We start from the raw sequence: 18,871 nt of genomic DNA, 5'->3' as shown, positions 1-18,871 counted from the left end.
GCTAACTCGGTGAAACCCCGTCTCTACTAAAAAAAAACACAAAAATTAGCTGGGCGAGGTGGCGGGCGCCTGTAGTCCCAGCTACTTGGGAGGCTGAGGCAGGAGAATGGCGTAAACCCGGGAGCCGGAGCTTTCAGTGAGCTGAGATCCAGCCACTGCACTCCAGCCTGGGTGACAGAGCGAGACTCCGTCTCAAAAAAAAAAAAAAAAAAAACTTAAAAAGTAGCCAGGCATGATGGTCCACACCTGTGGTCCCAGCTACTCAGGAGGTTAAGGCCAAAGAATCGCTTGAGCCCAGGAGGTTGAGGCTGCAGTGAGCTGTGATCATGCCACTATACTCTAGCCTGGGCAACAGAGAGAGACCCTGTCTACAAAAAAAATAAATAAAATTAGAGATAACACTGCATTTCAGTGATTCTAAGATGCTCATTTTCTCACATTTCAACATCTCTGACATTGGAATGCCACTTGTAATTCATGATTTATTACAACTATAATTGGAAGCATTTTTAAAATTGAAAAACTTTTAAAACAAAGTAATTCTTACTGTGTTTTCAAGAAACTTCAACACAAAGGAAACTCAGGATTCAAATGAATAGGTTGGCTCATTTTTTTTTTTTTTTTTTTTGAGACGGAGTCTGTCTCTGTCGCCCAGGCTGGAGTGCAGTGGCCGGATCTCAGCTCACTGCAACCTCCGCCTCCCGGGTTTACGCCATTCTCCTGCCTCAGCCTCCCGAGTAGCTGGGACTACAGGCGCCCGCCACGTCGCCCGGCTAGTTTTTTGTATCTTTTTTTAGTAGAGATGGGGTTTCACTGTGTTAGCCAGGATGGTCTCAATCTCCTGACCTCGTGATCCGCCCATCTCGGCCTCTCAAAGTGCTGGGACTACAGGCTTGAGCCACGGCGCCCAGCCTCCAATGACTAATATTAGTGTTTAAGACATACATTTTCAAAAGGACAGTTAAAGGTTATCTCTTTTTTTTTTTTTTTTTTTTTTTTTTGAGACGGAGTCTCGCTCTGTCACCCAGGCTGGAGTACAGTGGCCGGATCTCAGCTCACTGCAAGCTCCGCTTCCCGGGTTCACGCCATTCTCCTGCCTCAGCCTCCCGAGTAGCTGGGACTACAGGCGCCTGCCACCTCGCCCGGCTAAGTTTTTGTATTTTTAGTAGAGACGGGGTTTCACTGTGTTAGCCAGGATGGTCTCGATCTCCTGACCTCGTGATCCGCCCGTCTCGGCCTCCCAAAGTGCTGGGATTACAGGCTTGAGCCACCGCGCCCGGCCTCAAAGGTTATCTCTTATAATTTCCTACCTTCAGAAACACTTTTGTTTAAAAAGAGGGGCTGGGCGCAGTGGCTCACGCCTGTAATCCCAACGCTTTGGGAGGCCGAGGCAGGCAGATCACTTGAGGTCAGAAGTTCAAGATCAGCCTGACCAACATGGTAAAACCCCATCTCTGCTAAAAATACAAAAATTAGCCGGACATAGTGGCATGTGCCTGTAATCCCAGCTATTCGGGGGGCTGAGGTAGAAGAATCACTTGAACCCCGGTGGTGAAGTTGCAGTGAGCCAAGATCACACCACTTTACTCCAGCCTGGGTGTCAGAGCATGATTTCTTCTCAAAAAAATAAATAAATAAGAGGAGGGAGGAAAAGCTTCAACTGAGATTGCCCTAATAGTCTAATTTTAAATCTCTCAACTTGCTCAGGCTGGGCAGGTATGTAAACATAAAGGTTTTAAGGATGGAAAGGTCCTGAGAGATAGTAGACTATGTTGCTGGGTGCGGTGGCTCATGCCTGTAATCCCAACACTTTGGGAGGCCAAGGCAGGCAGATCACTTGAGGTCAGGAGTTCAAGACCAGCCTGGCCAACATGGCAGAACCCCATCTCTACTAAAAATATAAAAATTAGCCAGGCAAGGTGGCACGTGCCTGTAATCCCAGCTACTGGGGAGGCTGAGGTAGGAGAACTGCTTGAATCCAGGAGGTGGAGGTTGCACTGAGCCGAGATCACACCACTGCACTCCAACCTGGGCGAAGAAGCGAGACTCCATCTCAACAACAACAACAACAAAATAGGCCAGGCACGGTGGCCCACACCTGTAATCTCAGCACTTTGGGAGGCTGAGGCGGGCAGATCACGAGGTCAGGAGATCGAGACCATCCTGGCTAACACAGTGAAACCCTGTCTCTACTAAAAATACACAAAATACACACACACAAAAAAATTTAGCCATCCCAGCTACTCGGGAGACTGAAGCAGGAGAATCACTTGAACCTGGGAGGCAGAGGTTGCAGTTAGCTGAGATCTGGCCACTGCACTCCAGCCTCGGTGACAGAGGGAGACTCTGTCTCAAAAAAAAAAAAAAAAAAAAAAGAGAGATAGTAGACTATGTCTGCTACATAACAGGTATTCAGGTTATGTTTGATGAATAAATGGATTGAAAGAATGGAAAAATCGTTAGGGAGTTCAATATTTTTAAATAAAATTCTTATAAAGTAGAGCAATTCTTTTATTCTTTGCAATAGTATTTATTTATGTATTTATTTATTTATTTATTTATTTTTTGAGATGCAGTCTCGCTGTCGCCTAGGGTGGATTGCAGAGTGCAATCTCGGCTCACTGTACCCTCCACCTCCCAGGTTCACGCTATTCTACTGCCTGCCTCAGTCTCTCAAGTAGCTGAGACTACAGGTGTGTACCACCGCACCTGGCTAATATTTGTACTTTTAGTACAGAAGGGTTTCACCATGTTGGCCAGGCTGGTCTCCAACTCCTGGACTCAAGTGATCTGCCCTCCTCAGCCTCCCAAAGTGCTGGGATTACAGGCGTAAGCCATTGAATCCGGCCTAATTATCATTTATATTCGGTATTTTTATTGTCATGAGGACACAACTAAAATAAAATGATTGCACCTGTTTGCATATATAATAAATCTATAATAAAAACATATATGGTAAAATGTATACATAAAAACTATAAATACAGATAGAAAGATACCCTTTTTCTTTTCTTTTTACTTTTTATCTTCTTACTTTTTGGTGGCGAGAAAAAAGATCAGATTTACCTTACATTTTTAATAGAGACAGGGTCTTGCTATGTTGCCCAGGCTAGTTTCGAACTCCTGGGTCAAGCAATCCTCCTGCCTGGGCCTCCCAAAGTGCTGGGATTCCAGTCATGAGCCACCGCACCCAGCCAAGATCCCCTTTACTTCTGAAAAGGATAAAAGTTGTCAGACGACAGCAATCCACAAAAAAAAAAAAAAAAAAAAAGCGGGAAATTATTTTTATGTGTGCAAGATTCATATTCCTGCTCTTTTCCCAAGGATTACTTCATCAACAATAAATTCTCAGTAGAACTTTTATACATACTCATTGCAGAAATCATAAAGAAAAAGGAAAAAGTTTGACTTATTATACAAATGCCCAGAAATAACAAATCTTGCCACGTTTTGTACATATTTTCAGCTAACACAAGACCAGTCTGTATATACATATCAAACTGATATTGTACAATCAAACTGATTTTTTTCCACTTGAGATACCAAAGTGTACCCTCACATGCCAATATACTTCTGTATCTATTGCCACTTCCTTTTCATTTTTTTTTTTCTTGAGACGGAGTTTTGCTCTTGTTGCCCAGGCTGGAGTGCAGTGGCATGATCCTGGCTCACTGCAACCTCTGCCTCCCAGGTTCAAGCGATTCTCCTGCCTCAGTCTTCTGAGGAGCTGGGATTATAGGCTCCCGCCACGACGCCTGGCTAATTTTTGTATTTTTAGCAGAGACGGGGTTTCACCATGTTGCCTAAGCTGGTCTCGAACTTCTGATCTCAGGATATCCACCTGCCTTGGTCTCCCAAAGTGCTGGGTTTACAGGTGTGAGCCACCACGCCTGGCCTCTACTGCCACTTTCAATGGTCACATATTATCATGCACTGACATTTATTCATAAAATCCATTCTATGGATTGCTTAAGCAATGCCAACAAAAACAAATTACATGTCTATCTGTTTCCTAAAGGCATTTTATTTCTTTTTCTTTTTGAAAGATAGGGTCTTGCTCTGCTGTCACTGACATACCTCACTGCAGCCTAGAACTCCTGGGCTCAAGTGATGCCCCTGCCTCAGCCTTCCAAGTAACTGAGACTATTAGAGATGGGCGGGGGGTGAGGGAGGGCCTCGCTATAATGCCCAGACAGGCCTTGAACTCCTGGCCTCAAGCAATCCTCCCGCCTCAGCCTCCGAAAGTGCTGTGATTACAGGCGCAAGCCACCGCGCCTGACGAATAAAAGATTTTATAGAAATAATTTTTAACCCAGAAGTTGCTATATTATGGAAACTGCTTATCTCATTATGCATCTTTCCACAAAGTATATGACATTATGTCTTAAATGTGTACATTAAAAATAAAACGCTGTACGTGCTTTTGTTCGTTAACTCACTTTAAAATTGTCACAAGTTCTAAGGGGATTTCGGGGGGATCGGAAACCAGCTAGAGTTCTGGTTTTTGGTTTTTTTTCTGCTCAGAAAGGCGGCCTGGGAGCTGGAGCCCCGCAAGGTGGTCACCGTCCCAGGGGCTGCGGAGCCCGTGGGAGGCTGATCCAGGCCCCAGGTGGCTCCCACAAACGAGGCCCCTCTTCCTGCCCGCCTACCCCCGTGGCATTCAGTCCAGGCTTGCGACTCCTATTACCTGTTCATCTTGTCTCTATCGTTCAAGCCATTCTTCCTGAGCAAAAGGATCTGCTGCACTTTCGCCACATTACCCGCGCTGGCAGCTTTGTGAATCTTGCCGAGATCTCGGTCTCGGACGTGGTAGCCGGGCTGCGAGTAGGCGCCCTCCCCGGGCTCGCCCCCGCCTCCCGCGCTGCTCCTCCGCCGCCGCGCGAAGGAGCCCAAGGGCGATTCGCCCTTCTTGCTAAAAATCTTCTTCATGGCCCAGGCGACCGGGCTTCAGAGACACCTCATGTCTCTCTCGGCTCTTAACGGCCCCCGGAGCCCAACATAGCAAGTCAGCCCCGGCTGGCCGCGGCCTCCCAGAGGAAACTCCGCGGTTTCCAATCTTTCCCTCCGGGTTACCAAGCAAGCGAAGCCGCTAGAAACAAGTGCGCATGCGCGCCTCGAACTGCAAGGTCCATGCGCGTGCGCAGGAAGGCCCAGTGCCCCCCGGCCCCCCCCCCCCCCCCCCCCCCCCCGCCCAGGGTGTCCGTGCGCATGTGCAAGGCCCAGGCCTCGCAAATCTCGGAGGCTGTTGGGGAGTAGCCCTGCGTTGCTGTCAATTCAAACATTGTTCCATTCAAACAAATGTCGGTGGGAGTTTGGCTGAATGTTCAGGAGGTTTGCGAAAAGAACCCTCGCGCCTATGGGGAAGCAGCCTTTACGCATGACTGGGACTGGAGTAGCGTGGAGTTTTAAGATGCTGAAGGCCTCTTATCCGAGAAAACTCTCCTAAGAAACTCTCTCAATCTCCGTATCTCTCAGTTTATTCCCCTTCCACGTCCCTTTGGGTTCCAGCTGGTCTCCATGAGAACTTAACAGATGCAACAACAGAGGGCACAGGATTTCGGAGATCGTGGCAATATGTGTTAAGTGCAAACTTACGAGGAGAAACCAATGCACATTCTCCAGAAGAAATGAAAACGCATTTCTGCATGCCTTCTTCCCCCACCCCTCTGCCTTTGGCCCCGTCTTACGTTCTATTTTTTGCTTTTAATTTTCCAAGGTTACATCTCTCTTTCCCCCCCCCCCCAACAGAATCTCGCTCTGTCGCCCAGACTGTAGTGCAGTGGTGCAATCACGGCTTACTGCAGCCTCCACCTCCTGGGCTCAACGACCCTCCCACCTTAGTCTCCCGCGTGAGTAGCTGAGACTACAGACGCACGCTACCACGCCCGGCTATTTTTGCATTTTTTGTAGAGACAGGGTCTCGCCATGTTGCCCAGGCTGGTCTCCGACTCCAGGGCTCAAACGATGCTACCATCTCAGCCTCCCAAAGTGCTGGGATTACAGCTGTGAGCCACCGCGCCCAGCCTAGATTGAATAATTTGACAACAAATTGGAATTAGCAACGCAGATGCCAAGCGTCTGGAGCCTCAGCAGAAATTGCTGCTGGAATGCACCTCCATAGCTCTGGACAGCTCTAGGGTCCCTGTGGAGGAGATGGCTGGCCCCAGAACAGGGGTCTTTATTGGCAAGAGAGAAACGGGCAAAAACAAAACAACACTTCTCAGGCCTCTCCAGCTTAGCTAGATCAAATGGTTTTGATGTGGGAGAGTGGTTTCCACTATCATCACCAAGAATTTTCCTCCTACACTAGCCCAGCTAGAAAGTTATGTTGTCTCCTCAACATTCCCCAGGGTGATCTATGAAGCTAGTCAAGTCCCAGCACTTTGGGAGGCCGAGGCAGGTGGATTACCTAAGGTCAGGAGTTTGAGATCAGCCTGGCCAACGTGGTGAAACCCCGTCTGTACTAAAAATACAAAAATTAGCTGGGCGTGGTGGCGCATGCCTGTAGTCCCAGCTACTCGGGAGGCTGAGGCAGGAGAAACGCTTGAACCTGGGAGGCAGAGGTGGCAGTGAGCAGAGATCACACCACTGCACTGTAGCCTGGGTAACAGACCAAGACTCCATCTCAAAAAACAAAAACAAACAAACAAAAAATACTCAAATGTGGATAAGACTGACTCTGAACAGAACACTCTGACGTTTCCTAATGCATCCTGAAATAAGAGCCAAAGACATTACCAGTCTGGACAGATATAGGAATCACACACCACCCTCCAGGTAAGTTGTAGAGATTTGGTTGACTATAGTGTTTTTGTATAGACCAGAGATACTCAAGGACTATGTTAGGCCAGCTCTAAGGTGTTGAATTCGTCAGCCAAATGCTGGATCCCCAAAAAGTCCAGAGTAGCTGGGACTACAGGTGCCCGCCACCACCCCCAGCTAATTTTTGTATTTTGTTTAGTAGAGACGGGGTTTCACCTTGTTAACCACGATGGTCTCGATCTCCTGACCTCGTGATCCGCCCGCCTTGGCCTCCCAAAGTGCTGGGATTACAGGCATGAGCCACCGTGCCCGGCCAGATAAAGCTCTTTAATTCCAGTTCAAGGCTGTCACACGTTCTCCTTTTAAGAGTTACCAAGAAATTCATCAAACCCTTTTCCAAAACTGGTTCATTCTTTGAAATGTGTTGTCCCATGCATTCTGCTGTATCTGTTGAGGAATAATGAAACTATAATTAAACCATGATTAGAACATAAGGGCTCAAGGGTATTGAGGCCCATCTGCCTGTATCTCCTGGAGATCCAAGAACTGGGATGATCACAGTAAGGAGGCCACAACACTAAACAGAAACATGTTCTGGGAACCTTCTTTATTCTAGGTACTGTGAGAGTCAGTGAGGAAACAACAGATGTGTCATTCTTCAGTTCAGGGAGGGAGGCAAATTTCATGTTTAGTGCCACATTAAGGAGGAGCAGAGAGGGCCTACAGCATCATGTCAAGAGAAGGGTGGTAGGTCAGGGAGAGAGGCACATGCAGAAGTGATGTCAAAGCTGAGATTTAGGGCTGGGCATGGTGGTGCAGGCCTGTAATCCCAGCACTTTGAAAGGCTGAGGCTGGCGGATCACTTGAGCTCAAGAGTTCGAGATCAGCCAGGGCAACATAGCAATACCTTGTCTCTAAAATTAAATTAAATTAAATTTTAAAAGCCGAAACTTAAAGAATAAACAGGAGTTTGTCAGAGGGGGGAAGTTGGGGGAAAAAGTACATCCTAGAAAGAGATAATGTGTCAGCCAGGTTTCAATCAGGAGATAAACCACCTAGTAACCTGAACAAGAAAAATTTAATACAAATTATTATTTACTATAGAAGTTTTGCATGTTAGCTTGTGCCTGTAATCCCAATTACTTGGGAGGCTGAGGCATGAAGATTGCTTGAAGCCAGGGGTTTGAGACCAGTGCCAAGACCAGCTCGGTCGGGGAGACCCTAATCCAGCGGCGCTAGAGGAATTAAAGACACACACACAGAAATATAAAGGTGTGAAGTGGGAAATCAGGGGCCTCACAGCCTTCAGAGCTGAGAGCCCCAACAGAGAACAGAGATTTACCCACGTATTTATTAACAGCAAGCCAGTCATTAGCATTGTTTCTATAGATATTAAATTAACTAAAAGTATCCCTTATGGGAAACAAAGGAATGGGCTAGTTAACTGCAGCAGGAGGATGTCCTTAAGGCACAGATCGTTCATGCTATTGTTTGTGGCTTAAGAATGCTTTTAAGCAGTTTTCCACCCTGCACGGGCCAGGTGTTCCTTGCCCTCATTCGGGTAAACCCACAACCTTCCAGCACTGGCGTTATGGCCATCATGAACATATTACAGTGTTGCAGAGATTTTTTTTATGGCCCGTTTTGAGGCCAGTTTATGGCCAGATTTTGGGGGGCTTGTTCCCAAGAACCAGCCTAGGCAATATAGCCAGAACATGTCTCCAAAAAGTTTTTTTAAATTACCCATGGCCAGTGCTGGGCGCCGTGTCTCACACCTGTAATCCCAGTAGGGATTACATACCTTGGGAGACGGAGGTGGGTGGATCACTTGGGGTCAAAGAGAAGCTTGGCCGACATGGTGAAACCCCATCTCCACTAAAAATACAAAACTTAGCCAGGTGTGGTGGCAGGCACCTATAATCCTAGCTATTCAGGTGGCTAAGGCAGGAGAATCACTTGAACCCGGGAGGTGGAGGTTGCAGTGAGCCAAGATTGTGCCATTGCACTCCAGCCTGAGTGACAGAGCAAGACTCTGTCTCAAAAAAAAAAAAAAAAAAGCCATGTCCAGACATGGTGGCTCATGCCTGTAATCCCAGCACTTCGGGAGGCTGAGGTGGGCAGATCACTTGAAGTTAGGAGTTCAACAGCAGCCTGGCCAACATGATGAAACCCTGTCTTTACTAAATATACAAAAAAAATTAGCCAGGCATGGTGGTACATGCCTGTAATTCCAGCTACTCAGGAGGCCGAGGTGGGAGGATCATTTGAACCCAGGAGGCAGAGGTTGCAGGGAGCTGAGATCGCGCCTCTGCACTCCAGCCTGAGAAAAGAGCAAGACTCCATCTCAAAAAAAAAAAAAAAAAAAAAAAAATTTAGCCAGGCTCAGTGGCATATACCTGTAGTTCCAGCTTCTTGGGAGGCTAAGGCAGGAGGATCATTTGAGCATAGGAGTTTTGAGATCAGCCTGGGGAATATAGCAAGACCCATCTCAGGCTGGGTGCTGTGGCTCACGCCTGTAATCCCAGCACTTTGGGAGGCCAAGGTGGATCACGAGGTCAGGAGTTCGAGACCAGCCTGGCCAACATGGTGAAATCCCATCTCTACTACAAATACAAAAATTAGCTGGGTATGGTGGTGCGTGCCTGTAATCCCAGCTACTTGGGAGGCTGAGGCAGGAGAATTGCTTGAACCAGGGAGTAAGAGGTTGCAGTGAGCCAAGATTGCGCCATTGTACTCCAGCCTGGCGACAGAGTGAGACTCCATCTAAAAAAAAGAAAAAAAAACCCTTCCCCCAAAAAGAACTATTAACTGTAACAGTAGTATAAAAGTGAAAAAGAGAAATCTAAAGAATCCCTTAGGGTGAGATTATACCCAGAGTATGAACAACTTAAATGGCTTCACAAGGCTGGGGATTCAGATGTCCTTGGAGAAGGTGTGGTTGCCAAGGCCGGAGCTTGTCCACAGTCATCTAGCAAACATAAAACACCCTTCTGGAGTATCAGGGGCCCAATCTGATAGGTGCATAGATGGTTGTGAGGAGGCAGGAAGCCCACTTCCCCACACAGCAGTACAAGGCTTGGGGGTAGGAAGTTGTTACAAGCCTGCTCACAAAGACCACTGGTGTCCATGTTAAAAGGGTTACTGGCTGGGGCCAGAGCTCAGGGTAGTCAATGCACTGCATGCTCTGAGAAGGCACAGCCTGGGCAGAGTACTCACTACTGGCATTGGCGTAGAAGGAACACGAAGACGCAACCCAGCAGCACACCAGAACCTAGGCCAGGGCCACCCCTCGGTCTCTAGGCAAGCAGAAACAACCTGCTGGGATGCAGATGAAATGAGGTGGGTAGTCAGATGCAAGGGAAAGTCAGACATGCAAATAGAGTCAAACTTCTCTGCCACCTAGCAGGCTGCAATCCCATCTCGTTCACCAATGTTTGAACCCCCCTCCCAAATTAACCCCTTCTTGAGTACTCTCCTTTAGCCCTAAGGTACCCTTTAGACTTCTCTTTCCATCTTTGTAATTATTCTCATCTCACAGCTTAGTAATTCTTTATATTAAACTAAATTGCTGTGTGGTTTCTACGCTGTCATTGGACCCAGATTGATACAAAGGCCGTGGAGTTGCACTGTTCGGATCTGTCTTCAGGAGACCCTATTGTGGAGTGCACAGTTGAACTGTAGCCTCCAGCTGGTGCTTTCACCAGGACCTTGCTTCTGTCAGGCTGCTTCCAGCCAATGACTGAGCACAAAGAGGATACAAAGCCAAGCCATTTCTGTCCAGCACAGGACTCCTCTACAGGCTTCTGCTGTAATCCCAGCACTTTGGGAGGCCAAGGCGGGTTAGACCACTTGAGGTCAGGAGTTTGAGACCAGCCTGGTCAACATGGTGAAACCCCATCTCTACTAAAAATACAAAAAAATTAGCCAGGCATGGTGGTGTGCACCTGTAATCCCAGTTACTTGGGAGGCAGAGGTTGCAGTGAGCTGAGATCGCATCACAGCACTTCAGCCTGGACGAAAGAATGAGACTCCATCTCAAAACAAAACAAAAACTGCAGAGGGTGGTTCTTATCTGGCTGATACTGTTGTGAGATGATTTTGAGTATTTGATGTGGCCTTTCTTTGAACGCTGACTCTCACAGGGACACTTCTGTTCCCACAGCTGTTTTCACCTGCGATTGCCTTGACCTGAATGAATGCACTCCACTCTGGCCTTTCCTCTTAGCTCCTAAGGAATCCACAGATTCACTTTGGATTACCCTCTTCTAAGGCCTGCTCACACCCTTAACAGGCCTTTTCATATGGGATCCCAAATGGATTCTCCCTCCCACCAACAGCTCTCATACTTGACCAACATCTGTCCTCTGTAAACATTCAAACATTCTTTGCCAAAACAAATGCTAAGAGAGCAGACCAGTCTCAACACAGTAGCCAAGCAGCTCACCAGAATTTCTGTCAGGCTTGATTTCCTGGGGATGAGTTAAATACCTGCTTCCAGGAGGAAGCAGGTGTGCAGAAGATTCACATCAAGCTCTCTGAAGACAGTTTTATATGAGAAATAAGCACCTTTCCATCCTCCCTGACAGCTTTGTAAATTTGTCATAAAATGCATTCTCAAATTCATAGCAGATTAGCTACATTATGTATTACCATGCTAATTCAAGACTGAAATAGTTCAGAACATCACACGGCACTTATATATATGAAGTTCCTGTTGTGAAAGAGGAATAAATATCATATTCCTGACTAAAATAGGGATTCACCTCTGACAGAAAAGAATTTGCATATAAGTAAAATCCTCACTTCAAAGATATCAACTCTGGCCAGGTGCAGTGGCTCATGCCTGTAATCCCAGCACTTTGGGAGGCTGAGGCAGACAGATCACCTGAGGTCAGGAGTTCAAGACCAACCTGGCAAACATGGTGAAACCCCGCCTCTACTAAAAATACAAAAAAATTAGCCAGGCATTGTGGCGGGTGCCTGGAATCCCAGCTGTTTGGGAGGCTGAAGCATGAGAATTGCTTGAACCTGGGAGAAGGTTACAGTGAGTTGAGATAATGCCAACGCACTCCAGCCTGGGCGACAGAGCGAGACTTCAATTCAAAAAAAAAAAAAACAGCTCTGCAAATCTTCACGTCCAGCACTGTTATGTTTCCAATCCAAACATCTATATTCTACCACATTTTATTAAAATATTACACACTTACATTAAGAAATATGCTTATAACTAGCTGGCTTGAAACAATGCAGAATTGCCTTTAAAATGAATATGAACAAATACTAGAGAGTATCTAGCAATAAAATATGTATCAGTTACTAAAAGTAATAATGATATAGATAATAGGTGAAATTCTGGCATCCTGATAGTTCTGAGTGAATAGCTATGAAACGTTTAAGTCTTCTTTAGGTTCACTCTTAATAATAAATTGCTTTATCGGGACTCTGGTTACAAAATAAGTCACTAAGGAAGAAAAGTACTCAAGAGAAACTGCCCGAGTATCCTTAGGTATTGGATTTAGCAAAGACTTCATAAACATGTTCAAAAATAAATGGAAATCTGTTTATCATATTAAAGAAAACACACTCAATGAACAAAGAATCTCAATAAAGAGGTACAAAGTTATGAAAGAACCAAATGGAAGGTGGGAGCTGAAAAATTCAACTTACGAAACAAAAAAATGCACGTAGATTTGAGATGGCAGACCCATCGGTGAGCTTGAAGAAAAATCAACATTACGCAACCTGACAAATAGAGGGAGAAAAAGACTGAAAAAAATTAACAGAGCCTGACACCAGGGTGACAGGAAATGTACCAACAATTGCATAAGGCGAACCACAGAAGAAAGAGCAAAGGGCAGAAAAATGTAACTAAGAAATAATGTCCAAAAATCTCTCAAATTTTATAAAAAACATTATATATCCAAGAAGCTAAAACAAACAAAAACCAACAACAACAAACCCAAGTAGGATAAACACTATGAGATCCACACCTAAAAACATCTTAGTCAAACTGTTTAAAAGACAAGGCCCAGAGAAAAAAGCCCAAAAGCAGTGAGGAAAACAATTACACAAAGGAGACCAACAATAATTAACAGCTGACTTCACACCAAAAGTAATGGAAATCAGGGTGCACTGGGATGACATTAAAAGAGAGTCAAAGAAAAAATTGTCAGGCACAAATTCTATATCCAGCAAACTATCCTTAAAAAAAAAAGAGAATCAAGGCAAGACCAGACATTCCCAGATAAAGACTGAGGACATTAAGATCGTATAAAGCAGTGGTTCCAACCATTATTATTATTATTACTATTATTGGAGACAGTGTCTTGCTCTGTCACCCAGGCTGGAGTATACTGGCATGATCTCAGCTCACTGCAACCTCTGCCTCCCAAGTTCAAGTGATTCTCCTGCCTCAGCTACTCAAATAGCTGGAATTACAGGCATGCACCACCACGCACAACTAATTTTTGTATTTTTGGTAGAGACGGTGTTTCATCATGTTGGCCAGGTTTGTCTCAAACTCCTGGCCTCAAGTCGTCTGCCCACCTCAGCCTCCTAAACTGCTGGGATTACAGGTGAGTCACTGCTCCCAGCCAGTAGTTCCTATTATTTAAAGCAAAAGAAGGGAGAAAAGGAGGAACAGAGGGATCTCTTTAATTATGAGGAAAAAAATACCAAAAGACAGGTATAAATTCAAATGTATCAATAATATTAAGTATAAATGAACACTCCACCAAAATGGCAGAGATTGTGAAACGGGATAAAAAAGCAAGATCCATATGATAAAGGACTTGCATTCAGAACATCTTTTATAACTCATAAAAACAAGGCAACCCAATTAAAAGAAGGAAGTAAAAGATCTGAATAGACACTTCTCCAAAGAAGATATACAAATGGCCAATAAGCACAGAAGATGCTCAGCATCTTATGTCACTAGAGAAATGATCTAACATGGATGAGATTAATTTGGATGTGAGTGGTCCACTAGAATGGCCATAATAATAAAGGCAGCCTATAAGCAGTGAAAAAGATGTGGAGAAACTATAACCCTCCTACATTGCTAGTTAGAACATAAAACTATAGTCACTTTGAAAATGATTCATAAGTTTCTTAAAAAATTAACCCACACACTTGTATGACAATGTTTTTGGGTGATGGAAATGTTCTAAAACCTGATTGTGGTGGTGATTACACACACAACATCTTTCAACTGTACATTTACAATGAATTTTATCATATGTAAATTATACCTCAACAAATATGTAAAAAAATTTAAGACAGATAAGACTTTAACAGTATTTTATACGTGTATGTATGTACATACAGAGAGGGAGACAGAACAGGTTTGGGGCAATAAAAAACGGGCAAAATGAAAACAATTGGTAAATCTGGATGCAGCGTATATGAGAGATCCATGTATTATGCTGACAACATTTCTGTCAGTTTGAAATTACATTAAGATTTAAGATCATCAACCAAAAGGTCAAGAATATAATGTAACAAGCTTCCTGAAACAATATCCATCTTTTTTCAATGAAGACCATATGCAGCTTAAGTTATTAGGAAATTGTAGGTAATTTTATTTTTTTTATTTATTTATTTTTTTTTTTTTTGAGACGGAGTCTCGCTGTGTCACCCAGGCTGGAGTGCAGTGGCGCAATCTCGGCTCACTGCAAGCTCCGCCTCCCAGGTTTACGCCATTCTCCTGCCTCAGCCTCCGAGTAGCTGGGACTACAGGCGCCCGCCACCACGCCCGGCTAGTTTTTTGTATTTTTAGTAGAGACGGGGTTTCACCATGTTAGCCAGGATGGTCTCGATCTCCTGACCTCGTGATCCACCCGCCTCGGCCTCCCAAAGTGCTGGGATTACAGGGTTGAGCCACCGCGCCCGGCCGGAAATTGTAGGTAATTTTAATAAAGTCATCGTCAAGAATATAATCTGGTTGTAATACCAATACAATGTGCTCTAAAATAATTTTTCTATTGAGTTAAATATTCATCTGTAAATCCTGTAACAACATGTTCATATTCACAAAATCTAGATGAAAAGTAAACACGACTTGGCATTTCTGACGCAGGGCACAGGGTAACACAAAGTTCGCTTCGGAGGGGACTGAGATTTAATTTTGCTTTTGAAACCAAGCATAATTATAGTCAAAATGAGGGACATTATTCAGAATGAGGTTTGTTATGTATTTATTTAACAAAATACTGCTTCTCTGAAGTACATTTCATTAGGGAGAGTGACAGTAATGCTTAAAAAAGGAACATGAAAATGCACACTGCATTTCTAAAAGGTTATAATCATTTATCTATTTATTTTTTGAGAGGGAGTCTCACTCTGTCACCCAGGCTGGCGTGCAGTGGCTCTTGTGATCTTGGCTCACTGCAACCTCCACCTCCCGGGTTCAAGCAATTCTCATGCCTCAGCCTCTCAAGTAGCTGGGATTCCAGGCATGCACCACCACACCTGACTACTTTTTTAATATTTAAAGTTATTTAAATTTTTTTTTTTTTTTTTTTTTTTTTGAGACAGAGTCTTACTCTGTTGCCCAGGCTGGAGTGCAGTGGCACAATCTCGGCTCACTGCAACCTCCACCTCCCAGGCTCAAGCAATTCTCCTGCCTCAGCCCCCAAAGTAGCCGGGATTATAAGCACCTGCCACCGTGCCCAGCTAATTTTTGCATTTTTTAAGTAGAGATGGGGTTTCACCATGTTGGCCAGGCTGGTCTCAAACTCTCGACCTCAGGTGATTCGCCCGCCTTGGCCTCCGAAAGTGCTGGGATTACAGGCATGAGCAACTGCGCCCAGCCTTTTTTTTTTTTTTTTGTATTCTGGTAGAGACAGTGTTTCACCATGTTGGCCAGGCTGGTCTCGAACTCCTGGCCTGAAGTGATTCACCCACCTCAGCCTCCCAAAGTGCTGGGATTACACAGGTGTGAGCCACTGCACCATGCCAAAAGGCTACATGCCCGGCTCTGTGTTTCCAAGACTGCTTTTGATCCCAACTTCTCTACATTTAGATTAAAAAACATTTTCTTCATGATCAGGAACATAATTACTGCATCTTAAGTTTCCACTGATGTATATAGAAGGCTAAAGGCACAATTTTTATCACATCTAGTAGAGTAACCAAACATAAAATCATTAGTTACTTTCAACTTAATAACTCATTGACATTCCTCAAACGAGCTGTTTTAAATCCTGATAGTTCTTTATTTTTTCAAAATATATTTGCCATGGGATGCTAATTTGCATTAGGTGTCATAATGAGAATAACCAAAACTGGATAAATGTGACAAATGATTGACAAAGCATTTCACACCCTTCAATTACACCACGTCAAGAATGAGGGGAAAGTGTTGCAAAAGTAGACTACTGCAATGCTACTTATATTCTTGCAATAAAACCAGCAAGCATCCATATCAAGAGAGTTATCATCTCACTTCCAACTTTTTTCCCTCAAGAACAATTTGAATCTCTTTGGCATCCAAAGTCTCATAGGTCAATAAAGCTTCTGCAAGATTCTTATGCTCCTTTGCATGAGTTTTCAAGATATGTTTTGCTCGTTCATATGAGTCCTAAATAGAAAAGGAGACACGTAAGTAGCAGTAAATGTAGGGATGCAAAAACCAGTCAATGGGAAAAGAAAAACTTTATGTACCCTAAAAAATATGAAATCTGTTTATATTTATAAAATCATGTAGAATCTTGATTCTACAGTAGAGATAATTTGTGCATTATAACATAAATAGTAAGGAAAAGAGAATAAACACCTGAGAAGGCAGAGACCACCTCTTCTATAATACTCTCTAAACCTTTCCATCATACAAACTTTCTGTATCCTTAAGTACTCTAAAGCATTCCCTCCACCTCCTTGAAATAATCAAACCCATGGTCCCTCCTGTGGAGACTACATTCCTTAAGCCCTCTCAAGCTATGTGTTCACGTTTACCCTAGATACTTCAAAGTAGAGAGCTGAGCTCTTTGTTCTAGTCACCTCTTTCAGACCATTACTAACCTACCCTCTTACATAATGCACTCTTCCTATTCTGTTGAAGTCCAGGCCGTTTGACTATGGAGCTATCCAACCGTCTTCATTGTGCCATCTAACAAACATACTCCTTATTCACTGAAGACTCTGGCACTCAGCTCAAGTCACTCTTTTTTTTTTTTTCAGTCTCACTCTGTTGCTCAGGCTGGAGTGAAGTGAGGCAATCACAGCTCACTACAGCCTCAACCTCCCTGGGCTCAAGTGATCCTCCCACCTCATCCCAAGTAGCTGTGACTACAGGTATGAACCACCACCACGCTCAGCTAATTTTTCTATTTTTTGCAGAGATGGGGTTTTGCCATGTTGCCCAGGCTGATCAGTCTTACTCTTAAAACCTGCCTGGTTGGGTGCGGTGGCTCACACCTGTAATCCCGGCACTTTGGGAGGCCAAGGCAGGTGAATCGTTTGAGCCCAGGAGTTCGAGACCAGCCTGGGTAACATAGCGAAATGCTCTCTACAAAAAATAACAAAATTAGCTAGGCGTGGCAGTGTGTGCTTATAGCCCCAGTCCCAGCTACTCAGGAGGCTGAGGTGGGAGGATCACTTGAGCTTAGGAGACAGAGATTGCAATGAGCCGAGATCACAGCACTGCACTCCAGCCTGAGTGACAGGGCAAGATGCTGTCTCAAAAACAAACAAACAAACAAAAAAAAAACACTGAAATCATGGAGCTAGGCACAGTGGTGTGTGCCTGTAGCCCCAGTTACTTGGGAGGCTGAGGCAGGAAGTTCACTTGAGCCCAGGAGATCAAGTCCAGCCTGGGCAATAGCAAGACCCATCCCCTTAAAAAAAAAAAAAAAAAAGATAAAACTTGCAAAAAACCAACAACAAAAAATCTACTAAACTTATTTCTTAGGTTGCAGTGAGCCGAGATCATGCCACTGCACTCCAGCCTGGGCAACAGAGCGAGACTCCATATCAAAAAAAAAAAAAAAAAAATGTATTTGTTGAATACATGTCAAAGATTCAATAAACAATACTCTTCCCATTCTATTACCTCTTACAGTTTTGCAGCTAAAGTACAATTGAATTTTTTATATATATATATATATATAATTTTATATGTAGACATATTTTATTTCAACAGCTTATGGGGTACAAGTGGTTTTTGGTTCCATGGATGAATTGTATAGAAGTGAAGTCTGGGATATTAGTGTATCCATACCTACATAGTATACACTGTACCTAATATGTAGTTATTTTGTCCCTTACCCTGAGAATTGAATTTTTACAACCATGCAATATATAACTGTTCTTAGCCCATGTCCAGGAGAAAATAAGTCCCAGTTCATGAACAGAGAGAGGTGCCTTAATAACATTTAAATCATTGCTGAAATGGTGCACCTATTATCTTTATTTTCTAATTTTTTCCCCAGACACCACAGTGACTATTATCTTTGTTTTATAAAATGATGTTTCTAGTGAACAGAGGGCCTTCAGTTGTTATTTTTTAAGAACCTAACTATTTAAGCACATTGTTCCTAAGAAAATAAATATGCAGGAAAAAATATTATCATTACCCTTAGAAGGATTCTTATTTCTTGTTCAATGGCAGATTGGGTTTCTGGACTTAGTTTCCCTGTATCACTGTAGGTCATAACTCCAAGCTAAAACCAAAAGCAAGAAAGCAATTTAACAGAAAACCCCCAAATACCAATAAATTTAAAAGAGAAAGTACTAGCCTATATATAAGGAAACAAATATACGGAGGAACAAGAAAGAAGTACAATATAAAATTGCATTTGAGGCAGGGCACGGTGGCTCACACCTGTAATCCTAGGACTTTGGGAGGCCGAGGCAGGTGGATCACCTGAGGTTAGCAGTTCGAGACCAGCCTGGAAACATGGCGAAACCCCGTTTCTTCTAAAAACACAAAAAATAGCTGGGCATGGTGGCACGTGTCTGTAATCACAGCTACTCAGGAGGCTGAGGCAGGAGAATTGGTTGAACCCAGGGGTCGGTGGTTGCAGTAAGCTGAGATTACGCCACTGCACTCCAGCCTAGGTGACAGAGCGAGATTCCGTCTCCAAAAAATAAAAAATAAAAACTGCATTTG

General features: G+C 44.1%; 2 protein-coding genes across 4 annotated transcripts in view; both read right to left on the bottom strand.

The window, feature by feature from the left end:
• Positions 1 to 5,101, bottom strand: part of ANKRD26 (ankyrin repeat domain 26) — a 94,992-nt gene extending 89,891 nt beyond the window's left edge. For both annotated transcript variants that reach the window (XM_025396982.1, XM_025396983.1), the window contains exon 1: positions 4,688 to 5,101. In XM_025396982.1, the coding sequence (XP_025252767.1) occupies positions 4,688 to 4,929 (242 nt within the window). In that variant the 5' untranslated portion in view covers positions 4,930 to 5,101. The remainder of the gene's footprint in view (positions 1 to 4,687) is intronic.
• Positions 5,102 to 15,961: 10,860 nt separating this feature from the next.
• Positions 15,962 to 18,871, bottom strand: part of YME1L1 (YME1 like 1 ATPase) — a 44,877-nt gene continuing 41,967 nt past the window's right edge. For both annotated transcript variants that reach the window (XM_025396990.1, XM_025396991.1), the window contains 2 exons: positions 18,336 to 18,422; positions 15,962 to 16,342 (listed from right to left, as the gene is read on the bottom strand). In XM_025396990.1, the coding sequence (XP_025252775.1) occupies positions 16,199 to 16,342; positions 18,336 to 18,422 (231 nt within the window). In that variant the 3' untranslated portion in view covers positions 15,962 to 16,198. The remainder of the gene's footprint in view (positions 16,343 to 18,335; positions 18,423 to 18,871) is intronic.

Source organism: Theropithecus gelada, chromosome 9, assembly GCF_003255815.1.
Source record: "Theropithecus gelada isolate Dixy chromosome 9, Tgel_1.0, whole genome shotgun sequence".
Classification (NCBI taxonomy): Eukaryota; Metazoa; Chordata; class Mammalia; order Primates; family Cercopithecidae; genus Theropithecus; species Theropithecus gelada.
Note: the sequence above shows the minus strand (reverse complement) of the source record. Positions and strands in the feature narration are given on the sequence as shown.